Source organism: Ciona robusta, chromosome 10 (assembly GCF_009617815.1).
Source record: "Ciona robusta chromosome 10, ASM961781v2".
NCBI classification, from domain to species: Eukaryota; Metazoa; Chordata; class Ascidiacea; order Phlebobranchia; family Cionidae; genus Ciona; species Ciona robusta.
The window spans coordinates 495,058-516,233 of record NC_143244.1 but is presented as its reverse complement, the minus strand read 5'-3'; the positions used below and the strand labels follow the sequence as shown (position 1 = coordinate 516,233).

The 21,176-nt window shown below is 36.6% G+C and overlaps 2 protein-coding genes and 1 pseudogene across 4 annotated transcripts; all 3 read left to right on the top strand.

Annotated features, from left to right (window-relative positions):
- Positions 1–256: 256 nt before the first annotated feature.
- On the top strand, positions 257–11,769 carry LOC149729249 (ATP-binding cassette sub-family C member 10-like). Its single transcript, XM_089886324.1, has 21 exons — positions 257–1,554; positions 1,878–2,099; positions 2,487–2,692; positions 3,090–3,237; positions 3,593–3,767; positions 4,125–4,249; positions 4,631–4,797; positions 5,178–5,361; positions 5,615–5,745; positions 6,000–6,118; positions 6,398–6,562; positions 6,690–6,836; positions 7,204–7,373; positions 7,771–7,986; positions 8,369–8,502; positions 8,788–9,088; positions 9,367–9,493; positions 9,915–10,062; positions 10,424–10,670; positions 10,948–11,060; positions 11,362–11,769. The coding sequence occupies exons 1-21, from the start codon at positions 376–378 to the stop codon at positions 11,510–11,512; spliced, it is 4,575 nt and encodes a 1,524-aa protein (XP_089742450.1). The 5' UTR covers positions 257–375; the 3' UTR covers positions 11,513–11,769.
- A 138-nt stretch (positions 11,770–11,907) lies between these two features.
- On the top strand, positions 11,908–16,202 carry LOC149729248 (ketimine reductase mu-crystallin-like). 2 transcript variants are annotated; one of them, XM_089886352.1, is made up of 9 exons: positions 11,908–12,287; positions 12,526–12,709; positions 12,881–13,034; positions 13,371–13,433; positions 13,496–13,597; positions 13,691–13,883; positions 14,844–14,971; positions 15,316–15,400; positions 16,022–16,202. In XM_089886352.1, exons 2-9 carry the CDS (start codon positions 12,555–12,557, stop codon positions 16,084–16,086), a joined length of 945 nt encoding a protein of 314 aa, XP_089742478.1. In that variant the 5' UTR covers positions 11,908–12,287; positions 12,526–12,554; the 3' UTR covers positions 16,087–16,202. The 2 variants fall into 2 exon arrangements, with proteins under 2 accessions (XP_089742478.1, XP_089742476.1); XM_089886350.1 differs by lacking the exon at positions 11,908–12,287 and having other exon boundaries at positions 12,313–12,709.
- Positions 16,203–16,216: 14 nt separating this feature from the next.
- LOC149729247 (ketimine reductase mu-crystallin-like) lies at positions 16,217–20,055 on the top strand (annotated as a pseudogene). The gene is made up of 8 exons (XR_016385865.1): positions 16,217–16,937; positions 17,251–17,404; positions 17,739–17,801; positions 18,075–18,176; positions 18,270–18,462; positions 18,896–19,023; positions 19,373–19,457; positions 19,899–20,055. The product of XR_016385865.1 is annotated as a ketimine reductase mu-crystallin-like (transcript).
- Positions 20,056–21,176: the final 1,121 nt, after the last annotated feature.

Genomic DNA, 21,176 nt, shown 5'->3' with positions numbered 1-21,176 from the left:
TGTTGACGGTGCAAACAAAAAAAGCGCGCCAAAACTTGATCGAATAAATGTGATCTCTATTACCCTGAAATACATTCTGCTAGGGGGTTTTCCCCACAGATCAGCTGACGTATTTTTTGCTTTTTGTGAAATTTATAAACAAACATTGCTAGGACAAAACAAAGCCTTTTAGAACGAGATTTTGTGTAGAAACGAACAGATACACAGCTTTATATAAATGTATTCTCTTCACGAATAAGTCATTTAAAAAACTATTTTTAAAATGTGACGTGTAGAATATTTTGGACAGGTCCGTGTTGTAGGTGTTTAGGTTGTTACATGGCTAAACCTTATCAGTAAATAAGGAAATTTAAACAAGAAACAACAACATAAAGAATGGAAAACTTGAACAAGTTTTGCGGCTCAAAGTTCCAGATTTGGAACAATGAAAAACATTCTTTTCCCATTTGTTTCGAAACAATGGTGTTTGTGATCGCACCATTCACGTTGCTAGCGGCAACAAGCGCATATTTCATCGGGAGATTGAGACCACCGGATGTTAACCTGAGGATTCCTGATGTTTTCAACATGCGGAGGATGTGTACCGGCTTAACATTGGTGCTCACTATTGGTATTCTTACCAAGGATGTTATCTTGATTAAGTCGAGCATGTCCGCTGTGCTGATCATCTCATATTGCGCAAGAATCACAAGTTTGTTGCTGCATTTAATATTTCTATGGAGATTGGGAATGATTCACTTTTATTATAAACGAGGACCTGGAGTCGTAACATTTTCGTGGCTACTGACGTTCCCATATTATATAGTAGAGATAGAACGCATTATAACTCTCTATATATTCGATGTTTACAACTCAAAGGATGATGTTTTCTACGTTAGTTTAACTGTGGACTTATTCTGTGTGGCTGCAATGGTTGCTTGTCAGTTTACTTATCTGGTCACAATTGTTCGAAAAAATCCAAAATTTCGAACGGTTTCGATTCTTTCACCCGATTCATCTTTTGATGAGTCACAATCAGCCGTTTATCAGAATGGAGTGGATGGGTATTGTGATGTCACAGTAGAGGATATGACATCACAAGCACAGCTACAGGAATGTCCAGAAGAACAGGCAGGATGTTTATCAAAGTTATTTTTCTGCTGGGTGCAACCATTGATGAAAAAAGGGGCGAAAAAATTGCTGAATAAAGAATCCTCCGTTTACCATTTACCACAAGACTTAAACACTGAATTATTGAGTAATAAATTGACCTCAAACCGCCAAACAACCTCAAATAATAGTTATGAGTACTCGAGACTAGAAAGCACGAAAAATGTTAAACCAACACACACTGTTCTGAGGTCTCTTCACCAAAGCTTTGGTTGGAAATATTATTCCCTTGGATTCCTCAAACTGGGGAGTGATCTTCTGGCATTTGCAGGTCCAGTACTTTTGAATCAACTTGTTAAGTTTGTTGAATCAAATGATCCAATTGCTTACGGTTGCTACTTTGCTGCTGGACTCTTTGCTTCTAGTTTTGTTGGTTCTCTATTTTCCACACACTTCGATTACCAGGTCAGTTGTATAATGATCATCTGCAGGGTTATTGTCTTTTATAACAAGACAATTAATAGTGATGACTCCAACCCAGTGGTAATTAATTGTCAAAATTGTCAGCTATACAGAAAAAACAGTCACTCACAAAGTTACATATGCGGTAACTTATGGCAGGCACGAGGTGTATAAAACAGAACACCCGTGTTATAACGACTGTCGTTTCCTGGCACATGAGGATAAATAAGTTACATTAATTACCAATTGGTAATTTATCATCCACAAAGTTTATACACGATATTTGTATTGAATCAGCACAAGTATATAATATTAAATTCCATCAGGTCAATAAAGTAGCTCTACGAATGAAAACAAGTCTCATAACTTCCATCTACAACAAGACAATGATATCGAAACCTGTATCATTATCGAGATACACCACGGGTGAAATCACCAACTTTATGAGCACCGATGTCAACAGGATCGTCAACTTTTGTCCAAGTTTCCATCAGTTCTGGAGTTTGCCCATCCAAGTTGGAATCACACTTGTTCTGCTTTATATGCAAGTATGGTAGTATATGTATAAGTTATCAACTAAAATAAAGTTTTTAATTAATAAGATATTGCCACCCGGTGGCAAATGTCACTAATGGATTTTCCAACAGACAGCAAACAAAAAGTCACACCTCTGTGAGCCTGTGTAATAACTTATAAAGTTGACCTGCCATACGAGTATTATTAAGTTACAAATCCTTTTAAACTTTGCAACACAAGTATAGTGTATTCATTTTCAAGGGAAACACTGTGACCTAAATCCCAGAACCCTTGGTGTGTATGGCCATACAACCACAAGTTTAAACAAAATATTTACCTAAAAATGTACTGGAGTGTCAAGTTTTGTTTTTCCCAATGGTCAATTTAATTGAAATCATTAACATATATATTAATCCGAGGTTGGTATCGTGTTTCTTGCTGGGTTGGGTCTCACTCTTATAATGATCTTATTCAACCGATATTTGGCAAAGAAGATGGGTGAATATAACAGGGATATGATGAAGCATAAAGATGATAGAGTTAAATTAATGACGGAGATACTACTTGGGATACGAGTGGTGAAGTTTAATGCGTGGGAGGAATTGTTGAGTGGGAGGATCAATCAGTAAGTATGATGTCATAATGGTAGGATTATGACCAATATAATGACCACTTATGATATGGTGGTTCTGCTTGCTAAGTTATAAAGTTGCTAAGTTTAGTGGTTATTATTTTATAAATACATCTTGTTTATCCATTAGTGGCAGAAAACAACAGTCGATATAACACGGGTGTTTATACACCTCCTGCCCACTTACAAGTTATTATTATCATGCATGTTACTTTCTGAGTAATGGTCTTTTCTGTATAGCTGACAATTTGGTCAACCCATAAATAACCACCAGATTAAGGTAAAGTATCAAAGGACACACACTTACGCTTACAGTAACAATGAACTATCCACTGGTTACAATATGAGTGTCCAACAACTATCTTATCTAACGTACTCTTTGTGTTGGTAGAATCCGATCAAAAGAAATGAAATCTTTAAAGGGATTGAAATATTTTGATGCTGGTTGCGTTTATTTATGGGCAACCACCCCTGTGTTGATTACTTTGTTGACTTTCTCAATATATTCAGTTACTGGACATCAATTGACTGCAGCTAAGGTAACAAGCAGTTTGTTTTATTTTGTGTTTCAAATACATTTAAAACTAACAAATAATACTTGAGCAACTATTTGCTTTGCAACTGCAAACTAATTTGAAAGCTAATTTATTGTATAAGAGTAAAGTCGCAAACACATATAGCAAAGCAAAACGGCGACCTGATGTAGGTGGTAATCAATTACTACAGTATACATGATCTACTCTACTTTTTATATGGGTGAGACCTTGCAGTGAGGCTTGTCTGAGATGTTGGCCTATTACTACTGTATATTGTCTACTATCCTATTCTATATGGGTGAAACACGTCTGAGGTTCAAGCAAAAGTTAATTTGTCCATTACAACCCATCCATCAAGGTATTCACTGTGGTCGCCCTCATCAATATGCTGATCTTCCCATTGAATGCGTTTCCATGGGTGATCAATGGTTTGATGGAAGCTTGGACATCCCTGGAGAGGTTGGAGGACTTCCTGTCACTTCCAGACCAACATCTTGATCATTACTTCAACATCCAATCCTCACAAAACACAGGTTGGTAAATACATTGTTTATCATTGTGGAGAATGTTTTGCAGCTTTGCTTATTTGTAAAATATTTATTTTTATTATTTTCTACATGGGTGGTTCTACTGCAAGACACCAAGGTCAGAGTTGGTTCATAACCCCAACACCCAAGTGCCACAACCCATTAGTGACCACTGGGTTGTAGCAATGTCTGTTAAGTGTCTTACTCAAGGACACATGCGTTCATACAATGTTAGTAGCATTGAACCCATTATCTTTCAGCAACAATGCAAACATCCTAACAAGTTTCATTTACCATTACTACTGTTTTTGTTTACTTTTATAAAAAGGCAAATGGAGTCATTTTAACCCCCTTCATTTAAAGGAGAAATCGTGAAGATAGAGTCCGGATGTTTCTCATGGAATCTTCCTCCAGATGATGGGGGGATGGAGGATCAATATGAAGATAAAGATCAAATGTTGAAGAATCTAAATATCTCAATCAAAGAGGTTTTACTTGTTGTTATGTTGTGTGTCATGAAACCTGTAAATTGGGTGGTGGATAAAGTATATTAATTTTCTTTGGGGGGAAGCGGCAGGCTTCAATATCTGGTTTATTTTTCTGTATCTTTCGTGACCCATGCGATAAACTTGACTGTTGGTGTAACGTGGACGAACATTCAGCCTGTCCAACTGTAGAAAGTTACTCATATTAAATAGAAGTCTAATCAATTCTTACAAAGCAGTTTAAAGCATAGTTTTGCGACTTCATTAGAATATTTACAATTGATTTCCTGGTTATAAATTCTTAATCATTTGTGCTTTTATTTAAAGGCAGAAAGAAACCAGGGTTAATATTTCTTTTTGTAACATTGTATTAATTTACCACAGGGTGAACTGGTGGGGGTGATGGGTTCTGTGGGGGCGGGTAAAAGTTCTTTATTATCGGCGATATCTGGAGGTATGGAACGAGTGGATGGTTCTATTTATGTTGGTTGTTATGACGATGGAATGGCGGTTGTTACGCAAGAACCGTGGTTACAACATGCAACGATAAGGTTGGTTTGTATTGATGTTTGTGGTGGTGCCCCCACCTTGTGGTGATTTATATGTGGTGAAGGTTATAGGATGTTTATGGTGGTCGGAGAAGGACAACAATATAGTTGGTGGAAATTAAATGCAACTTGTTTATGTAAATTGTGGACCGGCATAGCGGAGCAACGACACTCGTTATAACACGGGTGTTCTGTTTCATACACCACGTGCCAGCTTACGAGTTTCCATGTATGTAACTTATTTATCCTCACATGGCGGGCAACGACACTCGTTATAACGCAGGTGTTATGTTTCATACACCTCGTGCCAGCTTAAGAGGTTCGATGTATGTAACTTGTAGATTGTGAGTGTTTATTTTTTTAATCGATGTCTATTGTGACAGGGAGAATATATTGTGGGGGTCCAAGCACGACTCAGCATTTTATGAGCAAGTCATCCAGTGTTGCGCACTAAAGGAAGATTTTGCAGTGTTGCCGAATGGTGATTTGACTGAAGTTGGTGAGAATGGGGTGACATTGAGTGGGGGACAGAAGGCAAGGATATCACTCGCTAGAGCCGTTTACCAGGTTTGTTGCTGTTGCGTGTTTGTTATTTTCCCTCACCAAATTTATGTTAATTTGTGTCTTTTAAAACAAAACAGAAATATATTGTGTTGGTCAAAATATTGTATTTTTTTAGGTTTGTTGTGTGTCTGTTGTCATTGTGTCCATTACTTTTGGGTCTGTTTGATTTTTACTTTATTGTGACTTTTTAACTTTTGTGTGTCTGTTGTATAATTTTGCGTATTTTCTTCTTATCTAACCCAACCACACATTCCAGAGAAAGAGGTTGTACCTTTTAGACGACCCGTTGTCAGCGGTGGATCAGCATGTGGCGGCTCAATTATTCCACGAATGCATCCATGGTGTGTTGGGCGGAACCACACGGATATTATGCACACATCATACTAAGTAAGAGGGTGAATAAATGCCAGTTATAAATCAAAGGAAGTCTATTTCGTGTCCGCTTACAAGTATAGGTGATTGTTTTTTATACTTGGCTAAATTCGAACTACTAACTATCAAGTGTCTTGCCCAAAGACACCTGTTTCATTAATCTCGTACTTGCTTAGGAGTTACGATGTATGTAACTTTGTTGGTGATTATATTTTAACAAATCCACATGTGATATCTATTTTAAGCCAAACATATGATTTCTATGTCAGATATTTAAAACACGCCGACCACATCATTGTGATGGAAGAAGGGAAGATAGTGAAACATGGAACACCGTCGCAAATATTAGATTTCGATAAAATAGAAGATCAATTGTATTCTAGTAAAGGTAACAATGATTCTATATTTGTTAACATATGAACTTTTGTTTATCTTTTGAATCTGATTAGTTAAAACAACAAATTGTTAAACATATTAGTATGAATAAATTACACACATGTAGTACCAGTTAAAAGCATGACCCCCTAAAAACATATTTTTCTTGAAACTTGACTTTATTGCTCCAAAGTTACGCTATATTCTGCAAGATATTATCCATGCTTGATGTGCATTACCCTGATGATGTCTCGCTTTTTATTTAATATGGAACCAATGTTTTGCAAAGCAGAAACGAATAGTGAAGCAACAGAAAGTGGCGTTGAACAAAAATCTTTGATAACAAATGAAGAGAAAGCAGTAGGAACGGTTGCTCTACATGTTTACAAGTCTTATTGGTTGGCCATTGGAGGATGCCTCGCGTTTACCATTCTACTGTTTGTAGTTCTTATGCAAGGTAAGATGCGAACCCAGAACCTCTTCCTTTCTAATCCTGGCCTGGATTCAAACCCAGGGTTTCTGGTTTTCTAACCCTGGCCTGCATTCGAACTCAGTATAGTTTTAAAAATTTAAAATATCTTCAGCATCCAAGGTCATTTCTGATTGGTGGTTATCACAGTGGGTGGGGTCGGTACCAACCAATGGAACGCATCGAAATCATCATGAAAATTCAAATTATTTCATTTCCCCCCTTGCCCTCAGTGATGCACATTACACTTTCCTGTTACAAGGTATCCAAGGTTTAACACACATTAAAAGTAAATTAAAAAAAAAAGTTTATATATGTTGTTGCCACCAGGTGTATGTATTTTAAGGGTAAAAGAGATCTTCTGGCTTTTATCTCGGTCTGGCAATGTAGCACAGTTTAGTGTTTTAGTCTGTAGCCCAGAGAATTGGCTTAAGGCTTTATGCTGTTTTCATTGTAGGCTTATGTGTCCATAGAAAAGACACGTATTGGAAAACCCTGAATGATGTCTAGCCATATGACAGATAAAACATTGTTCCTTTAAGATCACAGAACAAAAAACTGACAGAAGGTCTCTTCCTAATCATTTCTCTTCTATAATCATGAAAATAAGTTTGAACATGTTTCACCAGACAATGAACCAACACCAGCCAACCATGACGTCATGTGGTATCTCATGATATACGGGATCATCGCCGGTAGTAACAGTATCTTCACACTAATTCGTGCGTTTAGTTTTGCATATGGGGGACTGAGAGCAGCTAAGGTGATGCACCATAATTTGTTGACGGCAATTATGAAGGTGAGTGGAATGTTGGTTGTAAAATATACAACCTCCTTATAGGGTTTGTATGAAGAATAAAGTTTGGCCCAATGGTTAGGTGCGAGCATTGTAACCGAAGGATACTGGGTTCAATGCTCGTTGCTGCTACCACTGTGGGTGTGTGTATTCTTGAGCAAGACGTTAATTTATCCATCAAAAGTAAATAATCACCCACAAGGTTACATATGTGGTAACTGTTAGGTGGAAACATATGAAGTAGAATAGTGGGTGACCTTAAAAATAGTTTACATTCAATTACTTAAAACAACACCTTGGCCCTGCTAGGACTTAAAAGAAAGAATGTTTCCTATAAAAAACAAAGTTGACGTTATTTATAAAGCATAGAAGGTATATTTAACCCCCCCTTTCATTACAGGCTCCAATATCATTCTTTGACACTACCCCCCTGGGCCGGATAATCAACAGATTCTCGAGTGATTTATACACAATCGATGATTCCCTACCATTCATGCTTAATATATTCCTCGCACAATTAGCTTCAGTCATCGGAACAATAATAATAACTTGCTACGGCCTTCCATACTTTGCATTACTGTTGCTGCCACTGGCTGTCTGTTATTATTACACCCAGGTAAAATATTAATATATGGTTTATAACGTTATTAAGATATATTCTTGTTAACAACTATTTGGTCTTTGAGTTATAGTAATGGCTATTAACTAAGATAGCTAAAATATAATTATTTAATTTATCTCTTCAAGTACGATAAGAAATATGAATAGCTAATTGAAACCAGCAAAAAAAGGGAAATATAAAAATCTTCTTGGAAGCGAGAGGCTTCAACATCTGGTGAGGTTTACGCAGTAGCACCCTGAGTGTTGGGGTAATGCGGCAACTTTGGCTTAAATTCCTTGACCAATGGAGCGCTACGCTGTGTAACCTCACCCACATAGAATAGAAACCAAACATACTATATTTCAAAATACCAAAGATCACATGAACTTATCCCCAGCATTATTATCGTCTTACATCTCGTGAATTGAAGAGATTGAGCAGTATCAGTTTGTCCCCGATCTACGCTCACTTCACCGAATCATTACTTGGTGTTTCAACTATAAGGGCTTTCCAACAAGTCAAGTCTTTCAGGTGAATGAATGTAACTTATTTATCTTCGCATGGCGGGGCAACAAACAGTTTTTATAACACGGGTGTTCTGTTTCATACATCTCGTGCCCGCTTACAAGTTACCAAGTATGTAACTCATATATGCTTACGTGGCGGGCGATGACAATCGTTATAACACAGATGTTCTGTTTTATACAACTAGTGCTCGTATTTCGGGAATTGTAACATTAACTTGACTTTTTTATATGCCCACTTCCATGACATGCCTCAACCAAACAAAAGTTAAACTTCCCATTTCCGATCCAGGAGTTACAACATAGACTTGGTGGATCGCAACCAGCGTTGTAACTACTCGACCCTCTGCGCACAGAAGTGGCTCGGCATCCGACTTCAAATGATGGGTGTCGTCATGGTTACAGGGGTTGCGTTCACCGCTGTCATCGAACATCGGTTCCAGTTTATCGCACCGGGGTTGGTGGGCCTCGCTCTCTCCTACGCGCTGTCCGTCACTGGGGGGCTCTCTGGAGTCATTACCTCGTTCACGGAGACAGAGAAACACATGGTGGCAGTAGAGAGACAAGCTTATTACATAAACAACGTACCACAGGTAAGTTGGATTTTTTTTTAAGTTTTAACACTTTCACCATGCGTGTTTTATCCAGTGAATAAATTTCAAAATCAGTGTCTTAACAACTTGTGTTTTATATGTATTTTATCCTTTAGTAATTTAAAGTAAAGAAGACACATAACCTTTTAACATCTTCAATGAATTGGTGAACTACCTCTTTATCATTGTTATGTAGAAAAAACAGGATTCTTTATTGCTTTAATATGCCACTGCATGGTTGTGGTTTGTTAAACTTATTTCTTTAAACTTCGACACAGGAGCGAGACATAGGTACGAGCTCCAACCCACAGTGGCCACAAGAAGGGGCTATAGAGTTCAACCAAGTTAGTTTAAGATATCGGCCCAATCTACCACTTGCTTTGGAAAACGTGGAATTTAAAATCGGTGAGATGCTTGTTTGGCTGTGTGTATATCTAACAAAATGGATGTTGGGGTAATGGGACCAAGTCTCGGGTAAGACTTCACCCTTATAAAACAGAACCTCTATTACTGAGCGTGAATAAACTGCCCCAGTGGGGTCTAGATGGTAGCACCCTTGGTGTTGGGATAATAGACCTACATCCCAGGTGTCAGGTGTGCTTCACTGAAAACCTCACCAATATTGAAAAGAATTTTATTATTAAGTGTCTAAGCTGCTTCAGTGAGGTCTAGATGGTAGCATTATAGGACATAAGTGTTAGGGTAATGAGGAAATGGACCTACATTCAGGTTTACCTCACTGAAGACACATCATATATAATGGGACTATATGGGTGTTGGGGTGTAATATAGACAAGACTCTCATAGAAACATTATAAATCCCCAGCACCTGGCGAGAAAATTGGCATCGTGGGAAGAACAGGAAGTGGAAAATCGAGTTTGTTTCTCGTTTTGTTCGGGATAGTTCCGACCACTGGGGGAGCTGTTTACATCGACAAAGTTAACATAAAAAAGATTCCGTTTCGTAAATTAAGGTAATGTGTATATTATTTCCATGGTCTTATTTTTTTGTCGCTTTATGTTTGTTGAAGGTTGTTATAGTTTGTGTGATGACCAGAGGAGACCTGGTTCAAGGTACATTGTGGCGCATGTATCCTTGGGCAAGATAAATAACGTCAATTGCTTCAACCAGGGGTCACTAATGGGTTGTCCAAAATATCAGTCATATCTAAAAACAATCACCCACAAACTTACATACTTGGCAACTTGTAAGCGGGCAGGAGGTGTATGAAACAGAACACTTGTGTTATAACGACTGCTGTGTTGCCTATAAATACCACAGTATCAGAACAAACAAATATTTCAACCACCTTTCAAGCGAAACTTTCAACTCAGGTCAGAGATGGCGATTATCCCACAAGATCCTTTCCTATTCAGTGGTTCGTTACGTGACAACCTCAACCCCACCAACCTAACCATTGATGATGAAAAGCTTTGGTGGGCGCTAGAGAGTTGTGGGTTGCGAACGATTGGGGAGCAGATGGGTGGGTTGGGGTCAGAGGTCGGAGAGAGGGGTCAAAGGTTATCGTCAGGGCAACGACAATTACTTTGCCTCGCTCGTGCTTTGTTAAGAAATGTAAAGGTAAGCATGGATATGTTATATAAAGAAAATATAGTGACTCCAGATATGTCATATATAACATGTGTGTCTTAACAGTAGTTAGCCCTCCTCTCTGTAGCCCAGAGATTGAACAAGATTCACAAATATAAAACGTCCAAAAGATCTCTTTCAGACTTGTCTTATAGAATGTCTGTAATGATAGTCAGAAACCTAAAACTAGGTGTTTTGAAAATTAAAAAAAAACGATTTATAAGTAACTATCATTATTATGATGTCATAATTGTTCTGATGACATCAGATCGTTTGTTTGGACGAAGCAACAGCAAACATTGATCAAGAATCCGATCAAATGATTCAAGAAACGATTGTGAAACATTTCGCTCGTTGTACCGTGATTACGATCGCACACAGGTGATTATGATGTCATAATGGAACAAAACAATTAATACACCTCGTGCCTGCTCATGAGGCACCACATATGTAACTTTGTGGGTGATTGTTTTTATGTATAGCTGATAATTTGGACGACCCAAAATAGCGACTACTTGGTTAGAGTAATTACTGTTAAGTGTCTTGCCCAAAGACACAATGGTGTCTTCATACTATTGCAAGGCAGTGTAACCACGGTCCCATAGCAGATTACAATATATAAGGCCAATGTTTCACCTTGTGTAAAAATACTTAAACAACAACCTTTATTATGACATCACAGGATTGATTCGGTCATGCGTAGTGACAGAGTTATCGTCATGGACAACGGTCATGTGATCGAAATCGATGACCCGCGTAATTTATTAAAACAACCAATGAGTGTTTTCGCTGAACTTGCTAACCAATCAGGAACAAGGACAGAAACCATGTGATTTAATATTATTATTATGATGTCATAATATCATTATGATGTCACAAATTACTGTGTTACTTTGTTTAGGTAATGCACTAGATTTTTACACGCTGTGATGTGATAATGCCAATCTCCAGATTTGTGTGCTTATGATGTCATAACATCTAGTGTCAATTTAATAATATGTATTGTTTATTATTGTGAATGTTATTACCCAGAAAGCAATCTCATTAGATTGTCTAAATGCTGGTACTGGAAATAAATATACTAGATAAACTGTCGTAAGATTATTGATGGGTAAACACTTGCTGAAAAGTAAAGTAACTTTAGATTAAATGTTACAGTAATGGAGTAATAAATTCAAGGCATTCATATTTATGTAGGTAAGAACACATAGCTTGCAATGTATGTAAAATATCAATAGGAACATTGTTTTGAGTATTTGTTAATATATTGTCACTTGAATGGCGTCATAAGCGCTATCACAACAACACATATTCAAGTACCTGCCCAAGGGGTTATTGTTATTATAAACACAAAGGATGCAGACATTGTAGATGTGAAGCCTTATGGTTTACTATAAATAATTTTGCAGGGGTTTTGTTTTGAAGTTTTCTTAAGACCACCTAATGACATTTTAAGGTTCCTTTTCTACACTGATGAGGCTGTACTGCAAGACAGGCCTTGGAACCAGGGATATAGAACACAGTTGGCCCATTAGCCAACTCTTTATAAAAAATACTATGATTTGTTTTATAGTTATTGCAGCCAACTAAAATACATAAGAACAAAAGGTGACATATTATAGATTCTAATAAAAGTCGATCAGTTTATAAACTGTAATAAATTTTAAAACTATTGCAAACACAATTTACTAGGCAGGAAACTACGAGAGGAAATTACCATATGCTGTAAACAAAGTGTAAACTACTAAACAATGTATATATTTCATGTGTGTAACAATAGTTACTAGTGCTTCAGAATATGTATTCTTATCATTTCAGTTATTGTATATAATAGACAATTTTGCAGACATTCTAAACTTTTGCACATTAAATAAAATGTCAGGCATCAAAATAATCACCACTAGCACTGTAAGAAAGGTGTTAAAATATGAAGAACTCATCCCAGCCATAGAAAAATGTCTTGTTAAATATTCTCTTGGAAAAATACAACAACCCGTCCGGTCAACTGTGGAGGTGAAAAAACATGAAGGGTGAGCATGTTGGCAGCGAGCATGAGGTGTGGGTTGATGTTGGTTGAATAAAATCCTTTAGCTGGTGCCACTGTAGTTATTTGCAAAAAAAGTTGATTTTCGGCACGGCCACCAGGCGTTTTAATTAAAAACTGTAAAAAGTGTGCACCCTTATAATACCTTGTTAACCAGATGTTTAATGACGATGCCAGCATACGATACTGTTGATGATGTAGCTCTTCTTAAAGTAATTTCATTATATCCAAAGAATGGGACAACCAACACTGCACCAAAGCATCAATCAACAATCCTTTACTTTCTTCCTTCAACCGGTATTCTTGCAGCGGTAAGTAAAAACTTCTGGGCCTAATGTTCCTAGATATTTTAGACGGTCACTTTTGTTGTGCATTTTACATGTCTATTTATGATAATTTATTAAAGTGTCCGATGCTGGGACACAGTGGTTAGCTCGTCTGTCTCTCGCGAAGAAGTTATGGTCTCGAGATTAGACACTGTTACTAGTTCAAGAAAGTTGCCTAATAGTTCCTATGGCTGGTCTATTTTCAATGTGATATTTTAAAAAAATCCAGGGAAGGCAATCATCCACAAAATTAAATATGCTTTGCTGGTGAGCCAGCCCGGTTATAAAGTTACATCTGTTTATTCAATTCTTTTCACGCAGATAATTGAAGCACATCTTATAACATATATGCGGACAGCAGCAGCCACTGCAGTGGCAACCAAGGTAAGTGATTAGTATTTAAAGGTCGAGGGGGAGGGTATATTTATTTAATATTGTATCCTCAGTACCTAGCACCAGACAATGCTAAAGTGTTGGCAATATTTGGAGCAGGAGGACAAGCAAGAAGTCATTTTCAAACCATGAACAAAATCCATAAATATGAAGAGGTAACTTAACTATAACATAAACCACACATAGTATGCGGAACATGTTGAGAACCACTGGTATAAAAGCTTCAAATTTTGCTTTGAAATCTACAGATACTAGTTTGGAATCACACCACAGAAAATGGTGAAAAATTTTGCAAAGAAATTTCAAAAACTTTTAAAAACGTTCGATTTTGTTCAAACGCAAAAGAAGCAGCTTCGAATGCTGATGTTATTGTGTTGGTGGTATCTTCACAAACACCTGTGCTTAAGGGGGAGTGGCTCAAAGAAGGTGTTCATGTCAATAGTAAGTTTAAATGAACTGAACTAAAACTATTTTTATAACAGTATTAAAATATCTCAATCGAAAGTATTTTAAATGGGTAAAGTCTTACGACGAGCTACGCCAAAGAAAGATTAGGCCAGAGTTAGCTCATTACCCCAAACTATCCAAAGACTTTGTCTTGTTTGTAATAAAGTCAGATTGCTATAAAGTGGTGAATAAAATAAATGAATATCCCAAAACAAATTTAGGTTATTTTATTGATGAAGCAGGGGGCTGCGGTGTTTTGTGTCTCTGAAAAGGTTCATGACTCATGAAAGGTTGAGAAACATTGGCCAGGCTGGTATGCTAGTGTAGCGGTTGATTGTGCTCTAGCACGGATTTAATGATATAAAGATAGCTAAATTTAACACTAATGCATAAAGATTGAATATAAAGCAACGTTGTATGGCGAAAACAAAAGCATGATAGGAATGGAATGCAGTTTCGCTGCTTTCGTAACATCTACTTTCCAGTCATTCTAATCGTGATAATAAAACAATTACCCAGTTGTGTGTATGCCAGGCGAGGCAATTGCCACATGCCAACGGCGTGTTTTATGTTTTGCTACACGTGTTTTTCGTTATATAAACCTTGCACTTTCCTGTACTGTGATGCAGTACGGGGCTTGCAATACCCTGCTGTCTCACTTTGTCTCTAAGCTCGATGTCGCACTTTCACCGTATACAATAAACCGAGCTGTGCCGTACTAGTGTTCTACACTGGTGTGCAATGCGTTGCGGAGTCGGATAGCGTGTGCGCCGGGGCAGGATGGAACAGCATCGTCGCGAGGCTGCGGAGCGCGAACTACAACATTAGCCGCCCCCCACACTAGCTATGCTGTATGAAAAATATTTACAAATACATATCGTATTTCCAGTTCATATCTAAATCAGTTAGTCGTTTGTCTTACAAGATAACTTCTAAACCAAAGTTGTTCGAAAGGTGTTGGTGCTTGTAGACCAACATGGAGAGAAATGGATGATGAATGCATGAACCAGTGTGAGCTTTATGTGGATAGTAGAGAAGGTGCTTTGAAGGAATCTGGTGACATCAACATGTGCCAACCAAAGGTGACAACTGTGACAACTCCTTTTATTATTGTGAACTTTGATATAAATTTAAAGATCATTAAATTATTCTGCTGCTGTTTTTACAAGGCATAATGTACAACTTAACTACCATTGTTTTGGTACATATACATTATTTTTAAGCAACATTGTTTCCTCTATTATGAATATGTTATAGTATCGCAAACAAACTGTTAGAGCCCTAAACTTTAGGTTTTTGATGGAAAAGCAATTTCTAGTATTTATAAAATACATCATCCATGACATTTTGATGTCTTATTCACAATGTCTTTATTGTAAAAAATATTGGGAATTTTTGAAATAAACAACAATTATTGATCTTGTAGAAGTTGATCAATGGAGAGATTGGAGAAGTGATTGATGGAAGATGTAAAGTTGATAGAAACAAGAAAACAATATTTAAGTCATTAGGTTTGTAATATTAAACGGAATACAAACTTTGTATTCAGCTGTGTATAGTGGCACACAAACAAAGCGAAGTGATTGTTTTCAAATCTAACTTACTGACAAGCCATGTGTTACTTTTGTGTCTTTACTTAAAGATCAGGTTAAAAGTGTATTTAAACCAGCAACATGACATAGTGTTTATACTTCTTGTCCCTAACAAATGTTACACAGTTACACAGTGTCCCTAACAAATGTTACACAGTCACACAGATCACAGTTGATAACATTGTGTGGGTGGGCATGTGTCCAAATTATTAGAAACAAAACAAATTAAAACAAAATTACCTACAAAGTAACATACTTAGTAACTCATAAACGAGAACAAGGTGCATACGTGTTTAGCGACTGTCAGTTTCCTGTTTCGCAAGGATTAAGTAAGTTACATTCATTAAATGGTTGATGAAGAAGTACTAATTATTAGGTTTTACAAGTTATAAACTTGATAACTCGCAAGTGAGCATGGGGTGTATAAATGTAACATCTACAACAATGTGGAATTCCAATAAACTTGTAGTTAATCACATTGAAACACCAACATGACTCACCTACCCCGTATTAACAATATCACTTCTTTATATCTTGTAGGAATCGCAGCTGAGGATTTGGCAGCCGGACATTTGGTTTGGAAGAACTTGGGCAGCGAGATCTGAATGAAATGAAACATCATCAAAGATTATATATATATATATATATATATATATGCAAAGAATGGTTGCATATGGAAATTTCAATAATAAAGAGTTTTAAAAATCTGCTGCATAGTTTACTTTTTACTTTGTTTCAATAAACTTATGATAGATATAAGGCGTTCCAGAAGAGTAAGCTTTGGCTGTTAAACAGACCAGGAAACCTTGGATTTAAACCACAGTTGGCCCATTACTCCACTCTTTATATTAAAGACTACTGTATCTAACAAAAAGGCACATGAATGAAAAGACCACATAACCAGGAATAGTTTTCAATAAAACCTACATTAGCACATTGTTGGATTACTGTATAAATTGTAGTAATGTAAAATTAAATTGGGCACGTGAATTGGAATATAGATCTCTTTTACATATATTCTTTATTTGCGTATCTCCTTCTATGTTAATCATTTTTAATGGTACGTGCCCATTCATTAAAGTTGTACTTTCTTGTTACAGACATGATTCCCAAACAAGGCAGGAAGCAAAAACAGGAAATTAGCATATGTTGTAAACAAAGTGTAAACCCCAATCACTAGATGATTTCATGCGTGTAACAATAGCTACCAAGTATTTAAATTCTGGTATATAAGGCACAACAAGTATTCTTATCATTTCAGTTAATGTCGGTCAGTTTTGCAACTTTTACTGTTGAATAAAATGTCAGGCATCAAAATAATCACCACCAGCACTGTAAGAAAGGTGTTAAAATATGAAGAACTCATTCCAGCAATAGAAAGATGTCTTGTTAATTTTTCTCGGGGAAAAATACAACAACCTATCAGAACAAAAGTGTCATTGGAAAAATATGAAGGGTGAGCTTGTTGGTGGAATATTGGGCATGAGGTGTATTTGGTTTGGATGTATGTCAAAAATAAGGTGGTATTAATTAGTGCAAGTTCCCTATCTTGGTAAACATATTCTCTTTGAAGTAAAACGGGCCACCAATAGACTTTTTCTTCAAAAATAATTGTAGAAAGAGCTATATCAAACTTATAAAGCACCTTATGCTGTGTAAAAGAGTGCAAACACATGTGAAATTTATACACTGATATATAATGTGCTAATGGTTTCCATCTGACTAACTTTATTCAAACTATTGCAACCTTACAATAACTGATTCATTAGATCTTTGATGATGATGCCAGCATACGATACTGTTGATGATGCAGTTGCTCTAAAACTGAATTCATTTTATCCAAAGAATGGGAAAATAAACAACGTACCTAAGCGACAGGCTACTATCCTTTATATTCTCCCTTCAACTGGTATCCTTGCAGCGGTAAGTAGGAACTTCATTCATTATGATTTAATAAAGTGTCGGGTGTCGTGGTTAGCTCGCCTGTCTTTAGCCCAGATGTTATGGGTTCGAGGCTCAACGCTGCTACAATTGTCTTGACATTGTAACCATTGCACTAATTGGTTGTTCTAATTTAATCGTCCCTTTTTAGTTGTCCAAATTGAAAGGTATACATACATATAAATAAAAAATTATATATATGCAGTATTGGTAAATGGGCACCAGATGTATGAAACCGAATACCTGTGTGCACTTTCAGTGCCTTGCCACGCGAGTTAAATAAGTCACATTCATTCATTCAAGTTTCCCCACACAGATAATAGAAGCACAGCACATAACAATGATGCGGACAGCAGCAGCTACTGCAGTGGCAACCAAGGTAAGTGATTAGTATTTAAAGCCACTGTGTATGTGTCCTTGGGCAAGACACTCAACAGCAATTGCTCCAACCCAGTGGTCACTATTTTCTTTGATTTGAATTGTCAGCTATACAGAAAAAAATCACTTTCTAAGTTACATGCATGATAACTCGTAAGCGGGCATGAGGTGTATGAAACAGAACACCCATGTTATAATAACTGCTGCCGCCCTCCCACGAGAGGATAAATAAGTTACATTCATGCAATATATTACTGTAATTTTGTATCCTCAGTACCTAGCACCAGACAATGCTAAAGTGTTGGCAATATTTGGAGCAGGAGGATAAGCAAGAAGTCATTTTCAAACCATGAACAAAATCCATAAATATGAAGAGGTAACTTAACTATAACATAAACCACACACGGTATGCGGAACATATTTAAAACCACTGGTATAAAGGTTTCAAATTTTGCTTTGAAATCTACAGATAATAGTTTGGAATCACACCACAAAAAATGGTGAAAAATTTTGTCAAGAAATTTCAGAGACTTTTAAAAACGTTCGATTTTGTTCAAACGCAAAAGAAGCAGCTTCGAATGCAGATGTTATTGTGTTGGTGGTATCTTCACAAACACCTGTGCTTAAGGGGGAGTGGCTCAAAGAAGGTGTTCATGTCAATAGTAAGTTTAGATGAACTGAACTAAAACTATTTTTATAACAGTATTAAAATATCTCAACCAAAAGTATTTTAAATGAGTGAGATCTTATGACAGCGCCAAAGGGAACTAAGGCCTGAGTTAGCTCATTACCCCAAACTATCCAAGACTTTGTCTTGTTTGTAATAAAGTCAGATTGCTATAAAGTGATGAATAAAATAAATGAATGTCCCAAAACAAATGTAGGTTATTTTATTGATGGAGCAGGGACCACGGGGGTTCGGTGTCTCTGAAAAGGTTCATGACTCATGAAAGGTTGAGAAACATTGTTCAGGCTGGTATGCTAGCTATGCTGTATGAAAAATATTTACAAATACATATCATATTTACAGTTCATATCTAGATCAGTTAGTGGTTTGTCTTACAAGATAACTTCTAAACCAAAGTTGTTCCATAGGTGTTTGTGCTTGTAGACCAACATGGAGAGAGATGGATGATGAATGCATGAACCAGTGTGAGCTTTATGTGGATAGTAGAGAAGGTGCTTTGAAGGAATCTGGTGACATCATCATGTGCCAACCGAAGGTGACAACCGTGACAACTCCTTTTATTATTGTGAACTTTGATATAAATTTAAAGATCATTAAATTATCCTGCTGCTGTTTTTACAAGGCATAATGTACATCTTGAGTACCATTGTTTTGGTACATATACATTATTTATAAGCAACATTGTTTCCTCTATTATGAATATGTTTTAGTATCGCAAACAAACTGTTAGAGCACTAAACTTTAGGTTTTTGATGGAAAAGCAATTTCTAGTATTTATAAAATACATCATCCATGACATTTTGATGTCTTATTTACAATGTCTTTATTGTGAAATTTGTTGGAAATGTCTGGAATAAAGTAAACAACACTTATTCATCTTGTAGAAGTGGATCAATGGAGAGATAGGAGAAGTAATTGATGGAAGATGTAAAGTTGATAGAAACAAGAAAACAATATTTAAGTCATTAGGTTTGTAATATTAAACGAAATACAAACTTTGTATTCAGCTGTGTATAGTGGCACACAAACAAAGCAAAATGATTGTTTATAAATCTCACTTACTGGTAGGCCATGTGTTACTTTTGTATCCTTGTTTAAAGATCAGGTTTTGAAGGTGTTCATATAAACCAACTACATGACATAATGGTTATACCGCTTGTCTCTAACAATTGTTACACAGATCACAGCTGCTACCATTGCGCCTGTGTGTTTATAATCGAGACAATAGTTGATAATGAGGTAGCCAATATTAGGTTGTCATACAATTTATAAATGTGGTAACTCGTAGTGGTGTATAAATGTAACATCTACAACAATGTGAATGCTATTAAACTTGTAATTAATTGCATTGAAACACCAACATGACTCACCTACCCCATATTAACATCATCACTTCTTTATATCTTGTAGGAATCGCAGCTGAGGATTTGGCAGCCGGACATTTAGTTTGGAAGAACTTGGGCAGCGAGATCTGAATTAAATGAAACATCATCAAAGATTATATATATATATATGCAAAGAATAGTTGCATATGGAAATTTCAATAATAAAGAGTTTTAAAAATCTGCTGCATAGTTTACAATATTAATGGGAAAGTAAAAAAACATTTAAAATTTGCTAGCAATTTATTTTACTACACATGTAAGAATTTGGGATCTGTAAAATAGAATTACTAAGTATATTCTGTATGGGCGAGGTTGTTGCAACTTGACGCTTAAAGTAATGTCACATTACCCAATCACAATACTTCGTTAATCAATGTCAACACTGCGGATACGACTTATCTTATGAAAAACTATTCTCATGAAAACAAACCCCCGTTGAACGATGTTAATGATATCCCGTTCAGCCGCTGACAATCGCTTCCATTTTATCGCATGACGTCACACTGCTGTCACGTGATTCTGTCTGGTATATAATTTGCCTTTCCTTAACACAATAACGAGAACTACCCAACTAACGCCACTATCGGCACTGAGACCTCGAGGTCAGTCTAGATTCATGGCGGGCTCTTACGGGCCTTTACCCAGCCTTCAAGTAAGCTTTTGCCCGATACTGTATCAGGTACTTGTATACGAGAAAAAGGAATAAAATATATGAATGAATGAATGTAAGCAAGATATCATGAACTGTCTGGTTTCTGGTTATAAAAGCAATTAGTACTACAGTAGATATAGCTCCCCGCTGAAGCCTGTATATGAAGTCGGATAAGCAGGGAGTCATATAAAGCGCCGATGGCTGGCGATTCGAGAGAGTCTGGCAATTTTCTGACGTCACTTTCTCCATCGCTAGCGATACGAGCGGCAGAAAATCGATTAGAAACAGTTTCTACTCTGCCGATGATCGCTAGCGATGAACGGCTTTGGTGCGAAAAGTAACTATTTTCGCGTGAACTGTTTTGCTGTAAATTAAACCGTGAAGATAATTTTCGAGTAAATATGAATGTAAAAATGAATATATTTTGTTGCAGGAATACTATATTGTATATCTAGCGTAAAATTATTGAAAATAGCGTTTGTTAAGGTGTTTTGCGATTAATTGTTAGGACCAACTTCAAAAAATATGATTAAAACAGTTCAATATTACACAGGCGTGTTTAATACACAATTGCTTTGTAGAAAAATGATTAAATAAAACCAAACTATATGGAATATAGAGGCAGTTAGAGGCAGTATATTTCTTCCTGGG